This window comes from Mastigoproctus giganteus, chromosome 11 (genome assembly GCF_048544385.1).
Source record: "Mastigoproctus giganteus isolate SK-2022 chromosome 11, ASM4854438v1, whole genome shotgun sequence".
Classification (NCBI taxonomy): domain Eukaryota; kingdom Metazoa; phylum Arthropoda; class Arachnida; order Uropygi; family Thelyphonidae; genus Mastigoproctus; species Mastigoproctus giganteus.
In genome coordinates, this window is record NC_143585.1 from 153,134,221 (window position 1) to 153,160,298 (window position 26,078).

The 26,078-nt window shown below is 38.2% G+C and overlaps 1 protein-coding gene across 3 annotated transcripts in view; it reads right to left on the reverse strand.

The window, feature by feature from the left end:
* LOC150078520 (tRNA pseudouridine(38/39) synthase) overlaps positions 1-24,512 on the reverse strand; it is a 331,034-nt gene extending 306,522 nt beyond the window's left edge. For all 3 annotated transcript variants that reach the window (XM_090384243.1, XM_090384244.1, XM_090384242.1), the window contains exon 1: positions 24,237-24,512. In XM_090384243.1, coding sequence (XP_090240369.1) covers positions 24,237-24,299 — 63 coding nt within the window. In that variant the 5' untranslated portion in view covers positions 24,300-24,512. The remainder of the gene's footprint in view (positions 1-24,236) is intronic.
* Between the last annotated feature and the right edge of the window lie 1,566 nt (positions 24,513-26,078).

Consider the following 26,078-nt stretch of genomic DNA (forward strand, 5'->3'; position numbering starts at 1 on the left):
TGTCTGTCAGACAATACTATAGTCTACAGGGTAGCACAGTTGTATCGCATTGTCCTCCCCACACCGGGTGGAAAATACCCAGGTTCGAATTCCATCAATGACGAGAGGAACTTTGATGGGTTTTTGTCACTCTATGGCTGAGTTAGTTGGTTTCGGGAAAAGATAGCAAGGTTTTTCCCACACAAAGTGGGGTTTTTGATTCCAGTAAAACAAGCAAATTGACTAGAGAACACACAATTTACAGACACAATATTATGGGTATATGAAAGAAATTTCCGGGTGACCATAATGTAATTGGGTTTTTTTAATACAATACTACAGTAGTATAGCTATGCAGATTATTAGTATTGCATATAGTATTGTATAGCTATGCGGATAGCTTGAAATGCCATATTTATGAATGTTTAGCATTTATCTATTGCAATTAATGTTTATATTTTCAATTTTACTGATAATTGAAAAAAAAAAAAAAAAAACTCTTAAACCGGGAACTGCCTATATATTTGTTGGTGCATATATTTCAAGCAAAATTTTAAAAAACAATATTTGTAACTTCAACAATTTTCTTTACTTTTTATTTCATGAAGTTAATCAGTTTGGCTTCTGAGAGGCTCATATAATGAAGGGTTGCAGGCAATAGATTTCCCCCACCCCCAAAATCATGGGATTAAAGGAAGCACTAATGGATACAACAAGAAGTGGAACGTACATGAAGTAGGAACTAAAATTACAGTACATCAAAAACAGGAGACTGTTTTTGATGTACAGAAATGGGATACACTTAAATAAAAGGGGGGGTGTAAGAGTGTTTGCTGATTCTATCAAGGCAGTGTTAGGAGGTTGGAAAACTGCTAGTTTAGAGGGATTCGCAGACTAAAAGATTAACAGCCATAGGGAGAAGTGAAAGTGATTCTTGTACTGCAATTAGAATGAGCAGCAGCCTGGAGGGCAGGGTGCTGGGGGATTCAGGGACTGGTGGGAGCAATCATGGAGCAAATGAAGACATGGGCTGTGATAGCATAACCAAGAGTAAGAACAGATGCATGTATACTTGCATACACACCAATGCTAGGAGTACAGTAATACCGCAAAGTTAAGCGATAGGTGGGTCCGATGAAAATCGCTTAAGTCGAATTCGCGTAAGTCAGGGTACAACTTTGCATATAAATACATATAAATTTTGTTTAATTGGGACCAAGGACTAACAAAAACACTAGTTTAGAAGAAAAATATTTAATAAAATTGCAGTTATTTATATAGATTAATACAAAATATGTATTTAAAAAATAAATGAGTTATGTAAAAAAGTTATTTCGATGTTGATGGCTTTATAAAATCTAACAAATTCGTCTGACGACACAGTGCCTTCTTTTTTTCACGCAGAATTTCTTCGTAGCAAGTTAATTTTTTATTCCTTCTTTGTAGCTATAACGCGTTCTTCTTTGGAGTCTATGTGTTCTAAAATTTTTAAACCCTTTTCAATTGAGCTGAGACCTTCTGTCAAACTTGCAATTGTCATGTGCTTTTCTGATGGAACTGGATCTGAAGTGTCAGATACTTCAGTGACGTTTTGCTCACACATCTCTATGAGCTCATTCATTGTCAGCTCCTGACTATGTGAATCCAACAGCTCGTTGACATCATCACCATTGACTTCCAAATCTAATTGCCTGGCAAGATTATCAACTTCTTCTATCACATGAACAACATGATCAGTTTCTGGCATTGTTTTCGTCTCGTTTTTGAAAAAAAATGAATAAAGTTTCTTCCAGAGACCATTCAATATTTTTTTTGTGAATTTCATCCCAAGATTCTTCAATGATTCTTACAGCATCTAAAACATTGAATTGTTTCCAAAAGTCTTTAACAGATATCTCACTATTTTGTCTCATAGCTTCATTCAGACGTGCAAACGAACGCCTCATGTAGTACGCCTTGAACGTTTTGATGACTCCCTGGTCCATCGGTTGAAGCAAGCTGGTTGTGTTTGGAGGCAAAAACACAACTTTCACACGTGGGTCAAAATTAATTAGGGTGGCAGGAGGGTGACCGGGTGCATTGTCAATAAGAAGCATCACTTTAAATGGAATCTGTTTAGACTTGCAATAACATTCGACTTCGGGTATGAAGTGGTGACCAAACCAGTCCTCAAAAATGGAAGCTGTCACCCAAGCTTTATGATTTGACTTCCAAATCACTGGTAAGCTAATTTTAGATATACACCAAACGAAAAAATCAAGAAGCACGTAACTCTGAGTTCGCGTAAGTCGGGGTATTACTGTATAGTAAATAAATTTGATGAATCTGAAGTGCTGGTCACAACATCAAAAGCAGATATTGTTGGGATATCAGAGATATGGTGTTACACAAATATAAGCAGTGCAGAATTGTAATTTGGGGAGTACAGTGTGTACAGAAAGGATATAAAAGATATGAAGGAAGGAGGGTTTATGCTGTTAGTTAAGAAACAAAATCTAAGGAAGTGCATCCAGCTTACATGGGTGGACAGTGTAATGTTGAGTAAGTTTAGTATGACAAAAGCAGTGGGAAAGTGTAGGTAGGAGTGTGTTATAGTGCTAATGACTCTAATGAATACAAAAAACAATTATAGAGAGATAGAATATGCCAGTAAATCAGAATTTCTTATAATGGGGATTTTAACTTCACAGATATTGACTAAAACTTTTAGGGTGGTCACTTACACACTAGCAAGACTTTTGTGGATTTATTGGATGAATGTTTTCTGCAGCAGCATATTCGGATGAATGTTTTCTGCAGCAGCAGAAGCAGCAGCAGAGAGAGAGAGAGAGAGAGAGAGAGAGAGAGAGAGTAATTAGCATTAGTAGAGGCATATGATGCAAGAAAGCAAGCTTATGTAGAATCAGGCAAAAAAAAACATTTCACACATCCATTCCCTCTAAACGTTTGAACATTTCCTCCTTGAATTTATTTAAGCTATCAACTTCCACAACAGACGGAAGTTTGCTCCAGCAATCAACCTGGTGGCTAAAGGCAAATTTCCACACATCTATCCTACAACTATCTTTCCTCAATTTGAATTCGTGCCCCTTAAGTCTGTAATCTGAGGAAGAATCCCATCACAAATGAGCCTGCTCAACCCATTCTAGGCCTTATACACCTCAATCAGATCATGAAGAGCAGCATCCATTGACTACCAATCTCTGTCTTCTACCACTCAACCACCCTTTTATCCATTGTAACAAATTGCCCTTAATACTATAATGCTCCAATTTGCACACAAGTCTTCCATGCACAACAGTGTCAAAAGCTTTCCTAAAATCCAAGTACAGGTCAACCATCACTAATCCAACCACCGGTTCCAGTTCCACCGCTAATTCAGACATAATTTCCGCAAACGTAATTTCAAATTTCCCCGGTCGGCACACCGACCTGCCACTACTGTTTTGGTGGTGTTGGTTGCAGCATCAGCTGTTGGCGCGAACTCATAAATAGTGGCAAGCCATTCCCACTTGTTTTTCTGTATTTATTATTATTATAACCTGCTCACATTTAGCCCCAGCCATGGTTCCAATGCATAAAGGAAGTGCCTCTCGTGGTGTAAAGCACAAACACCATACATTGTCCATAACTGATAAAGTTGAACTTCTGAAAAAACTCGACAGCGGTGTGTGTGTCTGTGAGAAGTTTAACTCTGCTTAATTGTATATTCCAGAAATTTCTCTCAGTTCTTATTTTAGTAATTTTCTTTTAGCCATTCCTTTTTTTATATATATTTTTTTTTTACAACACACCTGTACAAACTTGCAGAAAACACAACCCAATATGATGGATAATACAGCGCGCTAACGGACTTGGTTTCACAAAATCTCTAACAATACTGACAAACTTATTGCAACGTTTGAGAGTTTATTTTATAGCAATTTGTTTTATTGCAGCGCTCACCGTGCGACCTTCGACGACAAACGACCTCCATATGTATGCCGTAATAGCGTCACACGTTTGTGGCCGACACAGCTTCTCAAGAAATAAAGTAACCTACTGGGCCACGTCGGCCACATATATGCAACATAAAAAAAAAGTCTCTCTTTTTTTATATTTTAAGTGAAAAAATGACAACACTGACATTACAATATTTATTTTAGAATTACTAATCAAATTATTTGCTAAATATTTTTTGGTCCATGGGGAATTTTTTTTTTTCTTAAACTGCCTTGGCAGTCAACGTGTTAAAGGTAGGAGGAGGTGGTTAGCTGGTGGGTAAACTGTATGTGCTAAAATAACCACCGGTGATCCAGCAAACTCCCTAATCCAGCACCCCACAGGTCCCAACGCTGCCGGATTAGTGATGGTCGACCTGTATATGATATCAAAATTATTTTTTGCATCCAGTTCCTTTTAAACCACATCATAATTTCCAATCAAATTTGTCAGACAAGACTTTCCCTTAACAAACCCATACTGTATCTGCATTATTACTGCACTCATGTCTAGACGATCCTGCAATGCATCTTTAACCAGTGACTCCATTGGTTTCTCAAGAACAGAAGTTAAACTAACAGGTCTGTAATTACTCATGTCACTGTTAGATCCTGCCTTTATGAATGAGCAATACATTTCCACACCTCCTATCCATGGGGCCTTCCCCTAAGTCCAAGGATGCTCTCATAATTATGGCTAAAGATTTGCTTACTACCTTTGTCACCTCCTTTAATATAACTCTATAGATTCTACCCACCGTGGGTGCTTTTCTTATGTTTAACTTCAGCAATTTCTCCTCCACTTTGTTCTCAGTTATTATCATTAAGTACCATGCTACAGTTTGATAAACTTCTAGCATTCGCCTCCCTTAACTGCCTTGTGAATGTAGATGCAAAATACTCATTCAGATTGTCAGCTATCTGAGCAGGATCATCCACACTCGAACCATCAACATCAAGTGGACCAATCTGATTCATCCCCTTCCTTCTAGAGTTTACATAACTAAAGAAGTTCTTTAGTTATATAATACGCTTGATCAGCTTATGTTCAATGATTATTCATGCATTAAAAATTTTCAGTTAAAAGAAGCACTAGGTGACAGTGATTATAGTGTACTGATGTGAGATTTACTTAAAGATATAACTACCATCAAGGTTCAAGGGAACGGTGTTTGCTTTTGTAAAGATGACTACAGTGGTCTCAGATAGTTTTAAATACTGTGCAGTGGGACCACTAAAGATGTTACCAACAGCAAATTCTAAATCAATGGTATTCAAGGAATTAATACAGGAACTCCCCAACTTACATAATACTCGAATTATGGAAATTCCACTTTACATAAGTTTTTGCCGGCCGGTGCAAACGTATTTTGCATCATGTAGGAAAAATTGGAGGTATCATGAAAATAACATACTGTGAACCCAATAACACTGATTTTTTTTTGTAATTTGTTCCAAGTCCTTAGAAGTTGAAAATTTCGCTATATGACTAAGCTATTTATCTCTCTAAAAGGTGGGGCGCCTCCGTAGCCAGGTGGGTAGGAGCAGCAGTGTGTAGCACACGCTTCTTGATTAGACCGGGGTTCAAGGCCGTGACCACCAAATATGGAGGATGCGGAAAGGTCAAGGAATGACCACCGCATATCCCCGGAGCAATATGGCCCTAGTTGCTAGTGCTCCTAAACCCCAAATAACAACAACAACTCTAAAAGGTCATATTTATAATGAAAATTGCAATACACTTTCATGGTTATCATATGTTCCCATTATAAGAATCAATTTTAAAAGCCTTTGTGATATTTTTCTAAAGCATGTTTCTGAAGTTTTATGGTCGTGATGACCATAAAACAACAAAAACAATTTGCACTTTACAGTTTATTGGTCTAAATGGTATTCAAGGAATTAATATAGGAACTCCCCAACTTACATAATACTCAAATGATGGAAATTCCACTTTACATAAGTTTTTGCCGGCCGGTGCAAACGTATTTTGCATCGTGTAGGAAAAATTGGTATCATGAAAATATCATACTGTGAACCCAATAACACTGATTTTTTTTTTTTTTTTTTTTTGTGATTTGTTCCAAGTCCTTAGAAGTTGAAAATTTTGCTATATGACTAAGCTATTTATCTCTCTAAAAGGTCATATTTATAATGTAAATTGCAATACACTTTCATGGTTATCATATGTTCCCATTATAAGAATCAATTTGGAAAGCCTTTGTGATATTTTTCTAAAGCATGTTTCTGAAGTTTGATGGTCGTGATGACCATAAAACAACAAAAACAATTTGCACTTCACAGTTTATTGGTCTTTTCTGTTAGTGTATCTAATTATAAAGGGGTAGTAAACTCTCTGGTGCCAATGCCATCTCTCTGGTGATGAAGCGTCTCGGCTCCTCATTTGGTTCATCTTGAGTTTCATCACCATTTTCTTCTTTCACTATAGCTGCCTGCATTTCAATAAAACAAGTTCTTCATTAGATAATTAATTCTCTTCTTCCTCTATTAACTCCTCCACATCTTTAGCATCAACCTCTAACCGAAGTAGCTCTGCAACCTTTACAATCTTATCTGTAACCTCACATGATTCGTCTTTTTCAAATCTTTTTATGTGTCATGGGAATATTTTCTTCCATGCACCATTTAAAAAACTTTTACTAATTTCCACTCAGGCCTTATTAATGTTTAAGATAGCGTGGTAACTATTGTATGATTTGCAAAAGTCTCTTAACGTAAAATTTTTCTGATCGACTACTGTAGACAATGCCTGAGCAAATGTTGAGCATAATTAGTATGCTTTTAAATTCAAAATAACACCCTGATCCATAGGTTGGATGAGTGAAGTTGTGTTTGGCGGTAGAAATATGACTCTCACGTTCAAATTGAAATCATCTAGATGCGTAGGATGTCCAGGAGCATTATCTAATAGAAGAAAAATCTTGAAAGTAATGTCGTTGTCTTTACAATATTTTTCAACCTTGGAAATGAAGCAGCATTTAAACCACTCCTCAAAGAGAGATACTGTTATCCATGCTCTGTGGTTCGATCGGAAATGCATAGGCCGTTGTGGCTTTACTGATGCCCTTAAATGCATGAGGATTTCCAGAATGATACACAAGCAGTGGTTTTAATCTGTAATCTTCCACTGCATTAGTCCCGAGCAAGAGAATGGCCCTATCTTTTGACGCCTTGAAACCTGGCATTGTATTTTCCTCTTTGGCAATGTATGTTCGATCCGCCATTTTTTCCCCAGTACAGAACAGTCTCTTCAACATTAAAAAATTTGCTGCATTGAATAGCTGCCTTCCTCAATAATTTTTTCCAACACATCATAATTTCTCTGCAGCTGCAGAATTGGCACTGGATACTTCACCACATACTTTTAACGTTGTGGAAACCAGCGCAATGCTTGAATCTATTAAACCACCCGTTGCTCGCCACCAACTTGGGTAAGGGTTCGCCATACTTATGGTGAATATCTCTATAAATACTTGTTTGCTTTTGCTTGAATGATCATTAGACTCAAAAACACTCTCTTCTGAATCTGATTTTACATCCATATTATTAACAGCTATTCCATCTTCACTATAGCACCTGAAAGCTGTTTTATGATCACTGTCAATCTTAAATGCATTGATCCTCTGACATGTTCTTTTTTATGTGTGCTGTCCTTTAAAATAGTATTCACTGTTGAAGCAGTGAGACCTAATTCCCTTGCAATAGATCACAAACTCTGCCCTGCTTCTTAATTAATCATCTTCATTTCTAAATCAATTCTATTTTGTTTCCTGGCACTACCGCCATCTGCACTTTTCATTGGTCTCTTTCTCTTCCTCATTGTAATACGTAAATAGGAATGAAGAGAAGTTTCTGAAAATCTGTTTTTTGTATGAGTGAAGATTTCAGTGAACGGAACACATTTCACCATAATATCGTAATGTAAAAACCCACAGAATTCCAGTTCTCGGGATTACTTCAAATGCAATAAGATCAAGTTCACTACCCATTTATAATTAGATGCACTTACAGAAAAGCCCAATAAACTGGAAAGTGCAAATTGTTTTATGGTCATGTCCTGCTTGCTTTAGAAACATGCTTTAGAAAAATATCACAAAGCTCAAAAATTGATTTTTATAATGGGAACATGTGATAACAATGAAAGGGTAGTGCAATTTCTATTATAAATATGACCTTTTAGAGGGATAAATAGCTCAGTAATATAGCGAAATTTAACTTCCAATGACTTGGAACAAATTACAAAAAAAAAAAACGTGTTATTAGGCTCACATTAACGATATTTTCACGATACCTCCATTTATTCATACAGGATTCAAAATACGTTTCCACGATTTTTTTAAGTTTGCATCAGCTGGCAAAAACTTGCATAAAGTCAAATTTCCGTAAGTCGGGGAGTTCCTCTACTGCACATGGGTAGCAGTAACCCCATAGTAATATATGAACTGTGTGGCACTACACTCAGGGTTGTAGAGAATGAAAAAGTATTTGGGATAATTCTACAGTCAGATATGAAGTTTTGTGAGCAGTGCAGATGGTCTGCAAGAGTAGTTCATGGTGTCTTGGCAATGATATACAGGAATTTTTCTGGCTGGGATAAGGAGGTGATTATTCCGTTGTACAAGGCAATGGTCAGGCCACACCAGGTCTGGAGGCCTTATTTTAGGAAGGATGTAGAGCTGCTAGAATGAGTACAGAGAAGGGTAACAAGATCAGTGAATGGAACAAAGGGTTGCTCTTAAAAAGAATGGCTTAAGTTTTGCAAATTACAGTGTCTGGAGACTAGGCACCGGCGAGGGGATCTGATTGAGGTGTATAAGACCTTGAATGGTTTGCATGCTCAATGATGATGGGATCCTTCCTTTTGCCAGGAATAATCGCAGAGGGAACATAAATTCAAATTGAAGAAAGACAGGTGTAAACCAGATGTGCAGAAATTTGCCTTCAGCCAGCGAGTGGTTGATCGTTGGAACAAACTTCCATCTGTCACTGTAGAAGTTGACAGCTTAAATAAATTCAAGACAAAATTAAACAAACATTTGGAGCAAATGGGAATTTTTTTTTTTTTTGGCTGATTCTGTATAAGCTTGCTTTCTGGCATCATATGCTAATGCTAAATTCTAAATAATCAAAGAAGCCACTAAGTTTCATATCAACTAAGAAATACTGTTCAAGGCTTTGACCAAAATGGATGTCAGATGGGCGAATGAGCCACATGGCAGAGAAAAAAAATGCACGAGATGCATATAAATTATCAGGTGATACAGAAATCTATTGTAGATATAAACTAGTCTGCAATCAAGTCACAAAGTAGGTTAGCCAAGTCAAAACAGATTATCAAAAATCTTTGGCAAAGGATGCAAAGAAAAAGAGCAAACACTACTTTACAAAACACTGGAAGGAAGGGGATGAATCAAATTGGTCCAACTGTTATTGATGATTTATCTATTGATAATACTGCTCAAGTTGCTTTAAAACTGAATAGTTTTATTTTGCATTTACATTCACACATGAGGAATTTTAGGGAAGGGTACACCAGAAGTTTATCAAACTAACATGGAGCTAAACAGTAGAAAATAAATTCTTGAAGCTAATATAAAACAAGAACCCAGGATGGATGGGATCTATTGAGTTATTTTAAGATGGGCAGCAATGAGGTAAGCAAACCCTTTGTCATAATTATGAGACCATCTCTGGATTCAGGGGAGGTCCTGAAGCCTGAGATGTACGAATATATCCACCATTCACAAAGGGAGATCAAAGGCTGGCATGAGTAATTACAGACCTGTTAGCTTAACGCATGTTCCAGGGAAAATAATGTAGTTACATATTACAGAAGTGGTGTAGGACCATCTACACAGGAGTGCAGTTATACATCAGTCACAAACTGAGTTCATTAAGGGGCGACCTTGTGAAATCAATCTGTTTGAATACCATAATGCAGTGACAAAGGAAACAGATGCAAAAAAATAATAATTCTGATATTATATACTGTACTTGTATTTCAGTAAAACTTCTGATACCGTCATACATAAAAAACTGCTGTAAGAGCAACATACTAACATTGCTCCTACATAATTTTCTTCCTAAAATTTCAAGTGTACTGCTCTAAAATAGCATTTTCAGTTGGCCACCATACAGTCCACTAGACTGAACTTATTAACTCTCTAGGAGGCATATGGATAAGCTAGTGCAGAGGTTCCCAAACTTTCTGGGTTCGCAGCACCCTTACTGTCCCAGTAATTTTTTCACAGCACTCCTAGGCCAAAAGAAATACCCCTAACACAGTAGTTTAGGACCTTTTAATATATACCTATATAATAATTTTATTCTTTATATAGAGGTACTAAATAAAGATTAATTAGAGATCACCACAAAATTAAATAGATACGGTACAATATCCATTGAACCGTATCCTTTATATATTGTACCTTTTTTACAATGAAATAAATATATAAATTTCACAAAAAAATAATAACTTTAAGTAACTTAAACCCAAATTACACGGCACTCCAAGAATGTTGTTGCAGCACCCTGGTTGAAAACCACTGAGCTAATATATAATCTCACCTCTGCTAGATAATGACTGGAGGAAGGCCAGGTATTGTATAGTGTTGAGTCCAGGGGGATGACTGGGGTGAATTTCACTCCCGGTGGAATAACCCCCCCCCCACCCGGCAAAAACCAGTAATTTTTATTTTAATATTTGTTCAAAGACCTCGGATGTAAAAATTTTCGCCACATTTTTTGTTTAATTTTAATTGAAATTTTCTTCTTACTGTGCTCTTTACGAGCCGTATTATCAGTTTACACAATGTTCTAATTAGAAAACACAAATTCAATAAATTTGTCTCAAATAAACACAACACAAAAATTCACATCAACTTACATTGGTCCTTGAGGTTGTCACAGACATTCTCTCAGATATGCCAGACAAGCTGTACTTGCTACCTGGGAGTCTAAAACGCTGATGGAACTGATATTCGGGTGACACTCAAGTCAAGTGGACCCAATTTCGGCGAAGTCCGGACGGTCTGTAAAAGCCAAATTCTCTGCTTGCACCTTCACGATGGTGGGACTGTTAGTAATCCTGGGTATAACCTCCATGCACAAGCATATGGTGGGTGACCACCCAGGTGTGAACCAACGTAAGCAGGGGTCAAGGTGTGGCGACCACATCACATGGAGGAACGCTGCCCCTCTATGTTACCAGGCAGTACTAGGTGGTAGATGACTCTTACCAACCGGTGAAATACCACCACTTTGCTTATTGGAGGCTTGAAGTGGTGGAACCCATGTTTAGTCTCTAGAGCTAAGTTTCGGTCAACCCTTCCCTATCTCTTCCATCATGCAGTATGATTGATGACTTTTGAGGTTATGATGAACGTCGTGGCGAGATCCAATATTCCTTACATTTCGAATGTACAGCTCTAAAACAGTGTTCGCAGGCCGCCCGCTAGTTAGTACACCGGACTGAAACTATTGGTAACTCTCTAGGAAGCTTCCGGATCAGCTAGTGTATAATCTTGCTACCTCTACTCTGCCGGATAGTGACTGGAGAGAGTCCGAGTAGTGTGTATGCGGGGAGCATTGTCGAGGCCACGTTATTTCAAGGATCTGGGTATATTCTTACCACATATACATATCCAAAAATTTCACTACTTCATACAGCATGTCCCACCTACTTTTTCTTACTATTGAATACACCATGAATTGTCAAACTAATAAAGCAAGCTTATCTGCGAAAAGATCTAAACCTCCCAAGGACTTCCTAATTCATTTCACAAATATACGTGGTCTCAATTCTAATCTCAACGATGTCCATTTCCACTTGCAGTCTGCCAAACCCCATGTACTTTTTCTGACAGAATCTCAGTTATCGGTTGATTCATCTACTGCTCATCTCAGATGCCCAAATTATTCGCTGTATGATACCTTTTGCCTCAAAGGTGGTACTTCTGCATATGTCCGTTCTGATATTCCCTGTCAGAGACTTGGCAATTTGGAATCTCCTCTCTTTGATCTTCTCTGGCTTTAAATTTCTCTACCTTATTGTGTCAAATTCATCTGTTGTCTCTACCGTTCTCCCAACTGCACTAATCACTTGGAACTCTTTGACTTCCTCTCTTTGCAACTTGACTTTCTCCAGTCCAACTTTCCTAACAGTGAAGTAATTTTCCTTGGTGATTTTAATATTCACAACTCCAGCTGGCTTCCATTTTCTAGTCACACCGACCCAGCAGGTCGAGATGCTGAAGTTTTGCAATTACTAATGACCTAGCACAGATTGTTCATTTACCTACAAGAATACCGGACAATCTTAATCATACAGCCAATACGCTTGATCTTTTTCTCACAAACAACCCTTCTAAGTACACGGTTGAAGTGAGAGGTCCTTTAGGCACTTCAGATCACAACTTGATGATTGTCTCTTCTCCAATGGAACCTTTATCTCACGGCTATTCCCAACCACGTGTTGTTTGGCATTACAAGAATGCAAAATGGGATGACCTGCGAGACTTCTTTTCTTCTTTTCCTTGGTCGGATTATTGTTTCAAAACTTCTGATGTCAATTTGCTCAGATCGTGTCAGTGAAATTATTTTTGCAGGAATGGAATCCCTTATCCCACACTCCACTTTAAAATCTCGTCCTTTATCTAAACCTTGGTTTTCCAATAAATGTGCTAAGGATGTCCAAGAGAAGAATGTTGCATATCGTAATTGGCTTGTTTCTAATTCTCGAGTTTTAATTTCTGCCTACACCAAGCCTCGCAACAGTTGTAAACAGTTATTAATCAGTCTAAACTAGAGTTTGAACAGGCTAAGAGTAGAAAACTTGCTTCTTGCCGTAATGGTAGCCGAGCATTCTGGTCTCTTGCCAAAGCTATTGGCCGCAACTTTTGCCCATCTTTGCTCCCACCTCTGTCCAAACCAGATGGTTCTGTTGCCACTTCAGCCGAGGATAAAGCTGACCTGCTAGCATCCCATTTTTCCTCCAGCTCATGTATTAATGATCTTGGTAAAACACCTCCCACCATTCCCAACACGCTCCATTCAATGCCTCCTGTGGCCTTCCGTCAAAAGGATATCAGAAGGATTTTGATGAATCTTAATGCTAAGAAAGCTCCAGGTCCTGATGGTATTTCTCCACTTGTTCTCAAAACCTGTGCTCCTGAACTTACTCCTATTCTTTGCCGGCTTTTTTCACTTTCTTATTCCAAAGATGTTTTTCCTTCTGCTTGGAAATTTGCTCTTATCCAGCCAGTTCCTAAAAAGGGTGACAAATCCCTCCCATCCAATTATCGTCCCATTGCAATTACTTCTACTCTTTCTAAAATAATGGAGAAATCAATTAACTGCCAACTCTTAAACTACCTAGAAACCTTCCGTCTGATCAACGATCACCAGTATGGATTCCGTCAGTGTCGATCCACTGGAGATATTCTGGCTTATGTTACCCATTTATGGACTAATTCAATGGAAAGGTTCGGTGAAACACAAGTAGTTGCTCTTGACATCTCAAAGGCTTTTGATCGTGTTTGACATAAAGGTCTTCTAAACAAGCTTCCATCTTATGGTTTGCCAACTGTTTTTAGTAATTGGTTATCCAGTTTTCTCTCTGATCGCTCACTGAGGGTGATGGTAGATGGCTCTCTGTCTTCTAACTTCTCCACTAATGCCGGTGTCCCCCAAGGTTCAGTTCTTTGCCCCACTCTTTTCCTCTTGTATATCAATGACCTTCTTCCATTGACTGTTATTGTTGTTATTGTTATTTTAGGAGCATTAGCAACTAAGGCCATACTGCTCCGGGATATGCGGTGGTCATTCCCTGACCTTTCCGCATCATCCGTATTTGGTGGTGACGGGCTAATCAAGAAGCATGTGCTACGCGCTGCTGCTCCTTCCCACCTGGCTATGGAGGCGCCCTCTTCCATTGACTGGAAATCCTATCCATAGTTTTGCCGATGATAGCACATTGCATTCAACTTTCCATTTTGAGAAACCTTGTCCTGCTCAATCAGCTTCAACTTCTCGAAAATCTGCTACCAATTCCTTAAATGCCAATCTTCAGGTAATTCTCCAGTGGGGCAAAGACAACTTAGTTGATTTCAACCCTTCTAAAACTCAGTCTTGTCTTATATCTCGCAAAAAGGATTCTTCTACTCCTATGCTTATGTTTAGTGACACTCCGATTTCTAGGCAAAATGATATATCTCTTTTGGGGATTACCCTGACTTCTAATCTCTCTTGGCACAAGCACATTACAAATATTGCTTCCTCTGCATCTAGAAAACTTGGTTTTCTCCTTCGCTCTCGGCATTACTTTTCTTCCAAACAGCTGCTCACTCTGTACAAATCGCAAATTCGCCCTGCCATGGAATATTGTTCCCACATCTGGGGTGGTGCCCCCAAAACCTCTCTCAGGCTTCTTGATTCCATTCAGAAGAGGGCAGTTAGGTTAATTAATGATTCATCTCTAACAGTCTCTCTCCACTCACTTTCTCATAGACGCCCTGTTTCTGCTGCATGCCTCTTCTACAGATATTTCCATGGGCACTGTTCTTCTGAATTGGCTTCTATAATTCCTGTTCTTTCTTTCAAAACAGATACTTCCATGGGCACTCTTCTACAGATACTTCCATGGGCACTGTTCTTCTGAATTGGCTTCTATAATTCCTGTTCTTTCTTTCAAAACAGTCCGAACACGTGCCACCACCAGCCAACATCCATTTACTGTCCAACTTCAAACCCACAGAACCAACTTTTCATCTTCCTTGTTTATGCATTCATCTGCCGTTTTCTGGAACTACCTTCCTTCATATGCATTTCCTGAAAATTACAGTCTACAGATGTTCAAGTCCAGTGTCAACAAATATCTTCTTTCCTCTTCTCACTCTCTATCCCAAGCATGGTACTAAGTATTATAGGTTCTAATACCTTTCGTGTTTGGGGTTCACATAAAAAAAAAAAAAAAAAAAACTCATCAGGTGGTACCAGAAAAAAGAAATCACTAAAATTGAAAAGACGTGAAATTTTCAAAATAATTAAATGGGCAATATTTCAAGCTGCACAAATTGTAACTACAATGCCACTATCTCAAGTGTCGGCATTTTCATTTTATGGTTTTCAGGTTCCTTTTATTTTCACACAAACCATCTCTTGATAGTGTTTCACAGAAATGGTCTACTTGCAACTAATTCTTTATTGTATATCTTAAACAAGAAAACAAATGAATCACAGAGCTCGAATAAATTCGCCTGAATTGGTCCTTCAGTGATGTTTCTCATTGGTTCTTCAGAATATAGTAAATAGAGTGTGTCCCACGACTTTCAGGGGAAGGGCTAAACTGTGTGGACAGAGACTATTTCAATCATCGGCACTTTTGCTTTGTGGTTTTCACATTCCCTTTATTTGCTTTTTTTCTTTATTTTGCTTTTTTTTTAATGGGTGCTGCTTTTCATGGACTAATGTTATTAGTGGAGTCCCACAGGGTTCGGTGTTGGGTCCTCTGTTGTTATTTCATTGTATATTTATCAATGATATTGATTAAGGTATTCTCTTAATCAGTCTTAATTATATCAGTCTTAATGTCGAAGTTTGCATATGATACAAAGGTCGGCAGGGTTGTTAATGACAGTAATGGCAGTGTGCGACTGCAACAGGATCTAGATAATTTGGGCGTATGGGCTAAGAAGTGGCAAATGAAGTTTAACCTTGACAAATGCAAAGTACTGCATATGGGTAGAAGTAACCTCAGAGAAACGTACCAACTGTGTGGTACTACACTTAAGACGGTAGAAAATCAAAAAGACCTGGGAGTAATTGTGCAGTCAGATATGAAATTTTCTGAGTAATGCAGGCAGGTTGCCAGGGCAGGTCATGGGGTTTTGTCAATGATATATAGGAATTTTGCTAGCAGGGAAAAGGAGGTGATTGTCCCTCTGTAAAAGGCAATGGTCAGGCCATGCCTTGAGTACTGCACACAGGTCTGGAGGCCTCATTTTAGGAAGGATGTAGATTTGCTTGAGTGCGTACAGAGAAGGGCAACAAGATTGGTGAGGAGAATGAAGGGATTCTCTTACCAAGAGAGGCTTAGGTTCTGCAAATTGCAGTGGCTGGAGACTAGTCACCTATGCAGTGATCTGACTGAGGTGTATAAGGCCTTGAATGGGTTGAGCACGCTGAATTCTGATGGGATCCTTCCGCTTGTTTAGATTACGAACCTAAGGGGGCATAAATTCAAATTAAGAAAAGACAGATGTAGAATAGATGTGCGGAAATTTGCCTTTAGCCAGCGGGTGGTTAATTGCTGGAACAAACTTCCATCTGTCGTTGTAGAAGCCAATCTTCCAGGTTGAATAAATTTAAGGAGGAACTGGACAGGCATTTGGAGGGAATGGTGTGATTTTTCTTTTCTTTTTTTTTTTCCTGATGCTGCATAAGCTCGTACACTTGCTTTCTTGCATCACATGCCACTACTACTACTACGACATTCTTCCCTTTCTTGGTTCTTGATGATTCTCTCTCTCTCTGTCTCTCTCTCCCTCCCCCCCAGGGTAACTCAAGAATTTTTTTTTTTTTTTTTGGCCAGTGCAGCAAAAGCCTCAGGCTTCCTTGCACCATATGGGTAATAATAATAAATAAATAGTGTCCATCTTTTGGATCGCTGACTATTTTTTTGTAATTGGTTATCCAAATTTCTCTCTGACTGCTCAATGCGGATGATGGTCGATGGCTGTACTTCTAACTTCTCCACAAATGCTGGCGTTATGTATGGTTCATTCATTCTCCCACTCTTCTCGCAAGGACTGGGGACTCAACAGGAAGACCCTGTCCCTGTATTATAAAACAATATTCATCCCAGCGATCACCTACGGATCACCAATCTGGTTCAGGAAGACCGGAACCGCGGTCAACAGAAGACTGCTGGACACTATCCAAAGAAACATACTTCTAACTATAACTAGGGCATGCAAAACGGAAGCACCCACGCTCTGCAGGTCCTGGCAGGAGCTCTTCCGCTGGACCTCGAGGTGACTAGATGTGGACTCATGTATTTACTGTCCAAGGATATACCTGCCTCCATCTATGACTTTACCTTGGACCCAACTAACAGCCGGACGGTAGAGAAACAACGAATAGTGGCTCACATGTTGAAGATTTGGCAGCACAGATGGGAGATGTCGCCAAAGGGTCAAGTTACAAGCTTCATACCAATAGTCGCAAAAATGTACCCAAAAGCCCCCTTGTGGTTCTATCCTGGGCTAAATACAACCTTCCTCCTGGCGGGCCACGGCCCATTTAAAGCAAAACTGAACGCACTCAGAATAATAGAAGAGTCCACATGCACCTGTGGAGAACCTGAAACCTGGCAGCATATTATGCACGACTGTGAATGCTACGAAGAACACAGAAATAGACTTATAACTGAGATTCAATACTTGCCGAAAAATCAAGAGTACCATCTACTGGATTCAGAAGATGAATACAAAGCCCTCAGCCAATTTGCACTTGACGTCTTCAATAGACGACGAACAGAAATAGCCATCCACAACGATTAGATGAACACAAATAATAAATAAAGACAAACTAATAAAACACCAACACAGAGGAAAGGATCGCAAAATACTAAGGACAAACGGCGTAATATGCAGCAGAATAAATGAAACAGCATCGACCTAGGAACCAATGGGAGTGGCTCCAGCCAGAATGTCGTCGCTCCCAGGATGAAACCACACACCTAGAAAAGGACCAAACCCCACCAACAAGTCATCAACAGACTGCACTTGCTGGAGGGCACTGCAAATTGCCACTATGGCGAATTGGGCAGGGCTCCCTTGCCCAGCCCACTTTCACTCCCTATCCCTGGTGGGGTGAGGGGAAGGACTTCCTGCCCCCTCCCCACCCCACCACCCCCTCATTTCCCTCTGGTGGGGCAAGGGCATGCCCCACTGATATACCTGGGGTCGCCTTCCCTATTGACCCCATACTTCTGTCTTTTCCCCCCAGCCTTCCGTCTCTCCCCCCTACTCTACCTATATCGCCAGCGAAAAGCGAATGCCCCACACAACGTAAAAATTTTAAATGCCAAACTCAAAACACTTGCAACCTCTTTCGGCCTAATTAAATTCGGCCGAATTAAATTCATTTATCCCCCCCCCCTTTTTTTTTTTTTATATATGTCCTAGCCACTGAAATCTCAGGAAATTAGGTGGCAGGACCTGCCAGAGTACTTATCTAAAAATACTGGTGTACCTGGTCTGCCTCCACGGGGCTAAGTGTGGGCAACGTTGGGCCTCAGTAGGAGTCCAGCGGCTAAATGGCCAGATGAACAACAGAACAACACTACACATGTACAATATCCATACACTTTTAAATCTCTGGCCTTCCCAGTGAACTGGTACACCCACAATGAAAGCAACGCAGAGATGGGGGAAACCCCTGGTGCCGTTAGACACTAAATACACTTTACACTTTACTTTACACTTTCTTCTTATATATTAATGTCCTTCCATTGACTGCAAATCCTATCCATAGTTTTGTTAACGATAGCACATTACATTCCACCTTCCAGTCTGAGAAACCTTGTCCTGCCTAAACAGCTTCAATCCAATATCTACTAACAAATATTGGATTGTTACTGGTCTCCCGATAATTCTCCAATGTGGTAAAAGTAATTTAGTTAATCTCAATCATTATAAAATGCAGTCCTATCTTATATCTCGCAATAAGGATTCTTCTGCTCTTATGCTTATCTTCTATGACACTCAGATTTCTATACAAAATCACATATCTCTATTAGGGATTACCCTGACTTCAGGGCATCCCTAATAGACATGAGGGACCCCGAAGTCAAGGTAATAAACACATCACAAATATTGCTTCCTTCGCATCAAAAAAAACTGGATTTTCTCTTTGCCCTCAGCACTTTTTTTCTTCTAAATAGCTACTCACTTTGTACAAATCTCTCAAACTGGCCTACAATGGAATATTATTCCCATAGCTGGGGGTAGTGTCCTATAACCTCTTCTACAAAGTCCCACCACACTTTCTCTCTCATGGACATTGTTTCTGCTGCATAACTTTTTTTTTACAGATACTTCCCTGTGCAGTGTTCTTCTCAATTGGCTTCTATAATTCCACCTCTCTCTCTCTCTCTCTCTCTCTCTCTCTCTTCCAAACCAGTCAGTACACATGCAGCAACCAGTCAACATGTCCAACTTCAAACTCACAGAATCAACTTTTCTTCTTCCTCATTTATCCTTTCAACTGCTGCTTTCTGGAACAACCCTCTTCACACATATTTCCTGAAACCTACAATCTACAGAAATTGAAGGCTAATACGAATAAGTATTTCTTTCATCTTCTCAAACCTTCCACCCATGCATGGTACTAAGTAGCATAGGTTCTAATTTCTTTCATATTTGGAATTTTGTAAAAAAAAGGAAAAAAAGCACATAAGGAGATTGGGGAATCTATTACGAATTCAATTTCTCTTATCATATAAACTGTCTATCTAAAAACTTATAGAATTATGTGGTGTGTCAAGCAAAATCTGCAACATATTCCCTCTACTTATACATAATCAAATACAATCATCATCATCATCAGCCATTTTCAATCCACTGCAGGATGAAGACCTCTCCAGCAACTTTCCATTTCCTTCTGTTTTGAGCACTGGCCATCCATTTACTACCCAAAAACTCATGAATTTCATCTATCCATCTCTTCCAGGTTTTCTTCTAGCTCCTCCTGGGTACCATTCTGTTATTTTCTTAGTCCATCTGTCATCATGTCTTCGAGCTATGTGTCCTGCCCAAGACCATTTTAGTTCCTTAGTTTTGATAAGAATGTCCTTTACTTGAGTTTGCTGCCTAATCCATGTGTTTCTCTTCTTATCTAACAGTCTGATTCCCAATATAATTCATTCCATTCTTCGCTGTGTAGTTCTCAGCATCTCTTCCATTCTTTTGGTGAGTGCCCAAGTTTCACTTCCATAAGTCATGTTGGGGAGTATACATTGGTTCATTATTTTACGTTTCAGACAAACTGGGATATTGCTCTTCACTATGTGACTATATTTCCTGAATGCTATCCATTCAAAATTTATTCTTCTCTTGACTTCCAGCCATTTATCATTATTACAGCTAATAACTTGAACCAGATACTCCACCTTTTCAATTACTGCTCCTTCAATCATTATTTCCCTTTCTGTGGCATACTTGTTCATCTTTACTTTTGTTTTAGCCATCATATCAAATACAATAGAATCTCATAATTCTAACATCCTTGGGGACTGAATATATGAAAATACCTTTTTTTTTTTTTAAGTTATGCATGTAGTCTAAGTACATTCAAGAGTAATTCATTATTTTTATAGATAACAGAGTAGCTGATTGCTATAATCTGAAAAGAACAATGATCATCATCAGCATTTGGTCATGTGGTTGTTTGGTCCTACTTGCATAAGAAATAAAGGTTCACTGGTCAAAATGCTGCCTCTGGTGTGGGTGTTAGAATTGTCAATATTTTTTTAAAATGAAGTATTGTGTAATATGATTTCAGCAATCAAGTTGTGTTAAAAAGGAAATATATATAAATACTGTACTTGAATTGGTATCGAATTTTTCACAAAATTAATGATTTAAACTTTGCAAATGCATCTTGAAAATGACATGCTATCTAGTAAATAAGTAAACCTCTAGAGAAATTGGTGTTTGAAAATTAATGGAATATAATCAGTGGCGAGCTATAGTGGGCTTGTGAGAGCCCATTATTTTTTTTTTAAATTTGCAAGCATATTGTTGAGATTTATTTTACAAATGAAATCCTGAATGCAATTATTGAGTATCCAGAACTGAAACTACGACAGTGGGGCCAGCAGGACCCCATTCACAGCATTTTAATGGCGCAGTCGATCGGTTATGCATTTTAAAATTGCTTCATTTTTGATTTTATTACAGTCGGACCTCTGTTTAACGAACTTTTTTATAGCAAATTTTTTTTGATTCCCCTTGGTAATTACATAAAATAGTTTCCATTAGACAAAGAAAATTTCCATGTAACGAACGGATTAGGAGAGACAACTGTGTATGTATTGTTCTCACCTCTGGCCTTTAAGCAATTTAGGTAATTAGAAAGTGCGAATTAAGGGTGAAAGGGATTATCGTTTCACAATGTTAGTGGTGTCCGTAAAAACCTATGCAGTCACATACCGAAAAGTCGTGCTAGTCAATATACTTTCCATAGCCAGTCAGAGGATTAAGAAGATTCTCGACACGGAATATACTTTCCACAGCCAGTCAGAGGATTAAGAAGATTCTCGACACGGATTATAGCCTCTAGTCAACCCGTGTTGTGATTCCCATTTACACCGACAAACAGACATATGTTTTTCGGAGAAGTGAGTGATCCACGCCTTCCAGTAAATTTCTCTTGTCTGTGTTTACATGGTCACAGTAGCTGAATATCCATGTGATTCCGACATTTTGCACTGTATTCAAAGAACTAGCGACAGTAACAATGTAAAGTGGGGGATTGAGGCAACTGAGATATTACATAAACTTTACGAAGATGAAATGTTGGCAGATTTTGAAACTTTGTCGAGTAGAAAATGTTCTAAAATATAATGGCATACAGGCAATAATTAAAAAAAAAAAAAAAAAACTGTATCACCAATCTCCAAAAAATTTGCGCGAATTAAAGATGATTGCTAAAGAACTTGATGTGGAAAATGTAAAGATCGGTCGTGTGTTCGGGCCATGATGGACAGCTTTTAGCTTGCAGACGGCAATTGAGGGTTGGAGGAATTATCCCGCTTCAAAAAAGTTAGAACTCCAGACACCGTCGTATCCAGTTATCATCGTAAGGAGGGGCATGACAACCAGGTTTTTAAGGTGGTTTTTTTTTTTTTTTTTTTTTAGATAGACTCAGGCACATTTTACACATTCACTTATACGCATGGTTAAGGGGGTAATAAGCCACATCTGTCCACCCCTAAATTTGCCCCTGACTCGAGATAAGTCAGTACAGCCAAAAATTTAGGTATCTTTATTAAAGAATCGTTTTCCTTTGATGTCCATGTCCCTAACATTGTGAAGGCAGCTAGCAAAAAACTAGGTTTCTTGAAAAGAATTAACCGAGACTTCAATCAGCTGGCACTTTCCATCTTTCTTTACAAAATCTATGTTAGGCCAGTCCTAGAATTTGCCTCACAGGTCTGGTCCCCACATGTTGCTTACCAAAAATTAGAAATTGAAAATATTCAAAAACGAGTACACCTGCCTTAAAAGTGCCCTCAATGAATACAATGAGAAATCCTGCCAAAAGTGGTGTGTATTCTTTGGACTCGAAACACTGGAAAAAAGAAGAGATAAAGCCAACTTACTCCCTCTTAACCAGCTGTTAAATGGTACCCTGAATTGCCCTCATCTCGTCTCACAAAAAAATTTCAACACTTCGACAAGAGCATTAAGAAACGATCCACTGCTGAAACCATCCTATGCAAGAACAAATTATGGATACTACAACTTCTACAACAGGACTGCAAGATCAATGAACAAAACAAATATGGAGATATTTGACACCCCCGGACACTTCAAGAGGCAACTGAAATTGCTAACCTCATCCGTTACCCGACTTAAAATGGACTCTTCTTTCAAGCTCTAAGACTCTGATTGTGTAAAATATGTGAAGAAATACCAGTGCTCTGCCTTACTCCGACCTGTTCACTTAAATAGGACAGATGAGCCCTACTTTTATTTATTTAGTTTACCTGTACATTTCAATTCACTAGCCTTCTTATGTACATTTACTTTTCTCTTTACTTTGGGAAATGTATACTCCAAGCTTCTGCTTTGAAGCTGCACCCTCAGGAACGTTGTTTTTGCTGTTTTATAGCTGACAATAACAATAATAATATCATACCGGTCACAAAAAATGCATCACATGCTATAATCAAAGTACTAGTGGTGCGAGCATGGGAAGCCGCGGATGACGTCACTTCCGTGACCGATCAAATTTACTCGGTAGAAAGTCGGAAAAACTGCGAGCCCATTGTTAAAATATTCACAGCTCACCACTGAATATAATCCATAAATTTTGTACCTTCGGTGCTTTTTTTTTTTTTTTTTTTTTAAATGTCCAACCAGCCTATTTTACTCTTCACACTTGTACAGTGAACAACCCTCAGAGAAAACATTCAAAAAGTTCTAGATTCAAAAAATTCTGTTGTATTTCTCAAAAATGCCCACCCCAAATTTTTTACACTTCACCAGTTTGGGCTGAAATATCCAATCCAAATTTGTTACGCTTCACCAGTCTGGGCAGATTTTCTTTTTTACTCAATTTCAAAAATAAAAAAAAAATCTCCTTTACTGAATAATGGTTCTTTGTGAACTGATTTTTTTTTTTTTAAGTCAAGTTACAGGTCATCCTTAACCAACTGCAGCAAAATTGCCTTTTTCAATATCGTACAACCTCTCATTATTCCGAAAATTATATAACTCTACCACTTAAATTTGACTGACCTTAAATTTGGTCTGACTGACTGACCTTAAATTTGGGAAATCAGTGGAATGGTATACTCTTAGAAAATCATATCGAGCAAAACTTTCCCTAACCAGACTGCATAAGGCTGAAAAGCACTTTCTATTTCCATGATTTTCTTTGTTAATCCAGTTAATTTGAGCCCTACCTTTTTAAATCCACAATATTCTTTACCATGCACAGAAGCTAATTCAAATGAACCTGAATCCAGCAAAAACAAATAATTATCTTCATTCAGATTTTACAATTTTCTTTTTACGAATAGTAAACTCTTACATAACTAATCTTATGTTTTTTTATATGAGTTTCAATATGTTTTCATTACAAATTATTACGTTGCTTTGTTCACCACTGCCCCTCATAGTAAAATGGTTGTCTGGTGACTTGTTATGCCTGCGATGTTTGTTTTTTTTTTAACCGTATTTTTATCGGTTAACCGTACCGGTTGAGTAGTAATATCTTACTACTCTGTGGTTATGTCAGTTGGTCGTCTAGTATTTGAGTGTACTTTAACCAATTCGTTTCCGCTGTGGCCTGTGTTTCTACTTGTTGTACTGTCCTGGCTGATCTTTTTTTACTAGAAGCGGTTATCGATAAACGGATATTGATAACATCAAAATAGCCTATATTCTGCAACAACCACTTGAAAATACAATATCACCTTTGCATATTATTTTTAAAATAATTTCATATTTTAACTACAATACTAACCCCCTTTGTTAGTTGTTCTAAGTTTTTGTTGGGGTCACTCTGAGTGTCTTGAAAATCTGCCATTTTTCTCTTCTTTCAAACAAGTCTTCAGATTTTATTTGCTCCGTTTACCGTTTCTTATACCACGGAGATATACCTATGCGGCTATACTCCAGGCGAAGAAAGCGAGAGTAATGTTAAGTTACTGTATCTGCGTTTAACGCTAGAAACCGCACTATAAACACATATCTCACTATTCTGTGAACATTCTAGCAGTTTACTAGGGGGTTCAATTGTAATTCGTAAAAGGTACACTACTACTCTGTATAGCAAATGCACAGAGAACTAAGATGTCAGCAAAGGTTTCGCACAATGTCTACAACAGCCACCAGGGCCGGTTCTGGTAATGTGCTTTCACGCAGGCGACTAAATCCCTAGGGATGCCGATATAATGTAATTAAATTACATTATTTAATTACCTTTCCTTTCGGTTATTAATTAATAACCGAAAGGAAATTTAAATAAAGAGAGAAATGCGCACCAACGTTATAAATTTAAATATTCACCCAACATCGATTCTCTTGTGGACCGTTTTCAACATTTTCCCAGCAAAAAATTCGTTACTACCCAAGTGAGCAGTGAGGTGAGAAGTACGTGTTTAAACAAATTTTAAATTAAATTAAAGACACAAGTTCCGAAAAATACATCAGCTCAGATAAAATGGCCCAGAAAATAAGATTCCCCTATACCAGGGGTGGCCAACGAGTCGATCGCGATCTACCATTCGATCGCGGATTCAATTTCGGTCGATCACGACGAATTTTAAATATTCAGTCATCCTTCGATTTGTGCACCTTGTGCAATGAAATTTTTGAGATAGTAGATCGCGGCACATTTTTTAGGAAAAAAGTAGATCGGATCACAAATTAAGTTGGCCAATTCTGCTCTATACGATAGCAAAAGACACTTTGAACTGGGGTAACAATTGCAACTGCCCTTATTCCCGTGGAGAGCGAGGAAGTACATGTAAACAACTTAGAAAAACTTTTTATTCTTTTGTTCATTTAACAACTCATCCTTCAGAAAGATATTTTTCAGAGTGGACTTTGACGTCGTATCTACCATAAACTGCTTTTGTTTACACAAAACTAATTTCTAACAAGTCAGTGCCATCCTTCGGGAAGTAGGGAGGCCGGGGACAATAATCGGCTCGCTCTGCCAAGATTTGTACATACAAAATGACAATATTTGTTTCTCACGGGATGAAAAATAACTTTTAAAATATTAACCGAATTTTGTAATAAACGATTATATTTACATTGAAAAGCCTATCCTTTCGCAGGGGAATGGAACATGTTTCATATAAATGAGTATTTTGTATAAACCGAGTTTGTATTAACGAGATTTTACTGTATGTGGTTGGACAACGGGTGCATAACTCACAAATGTAACCTAAGAAACTGTTGTGTGAGATTAGAGCTTTTGCTGATAAAGAATAAACATAACAGGTACATTTTTTTCATTTTATGCTTATTTATTTCAATTTTTGTAAGTACTTCAGTACCCGCATAGAAAGCTTTAAAGTCAGGTTTGGGTCAAAACAAAGTTTTTATACATTCGGAAAGAGAAAAAATAGTTTGTGCCCTTTAATCAAAGAATTATTATTATTATTATTATTATTATTATTATTATTATTATTATTATTATTATTATTATACGTTCAGATATGTCAGATACGAAAACAAAACGTCAGTCTGGTGCTTTTAATCGCAAGCCGAAGAATGAAAGTGATACGGAAAAGGAAAAATTACGAGGATCCATGCTGAAATTCGTAAAGTCGGACGAGGGTAACTCGACAGCATC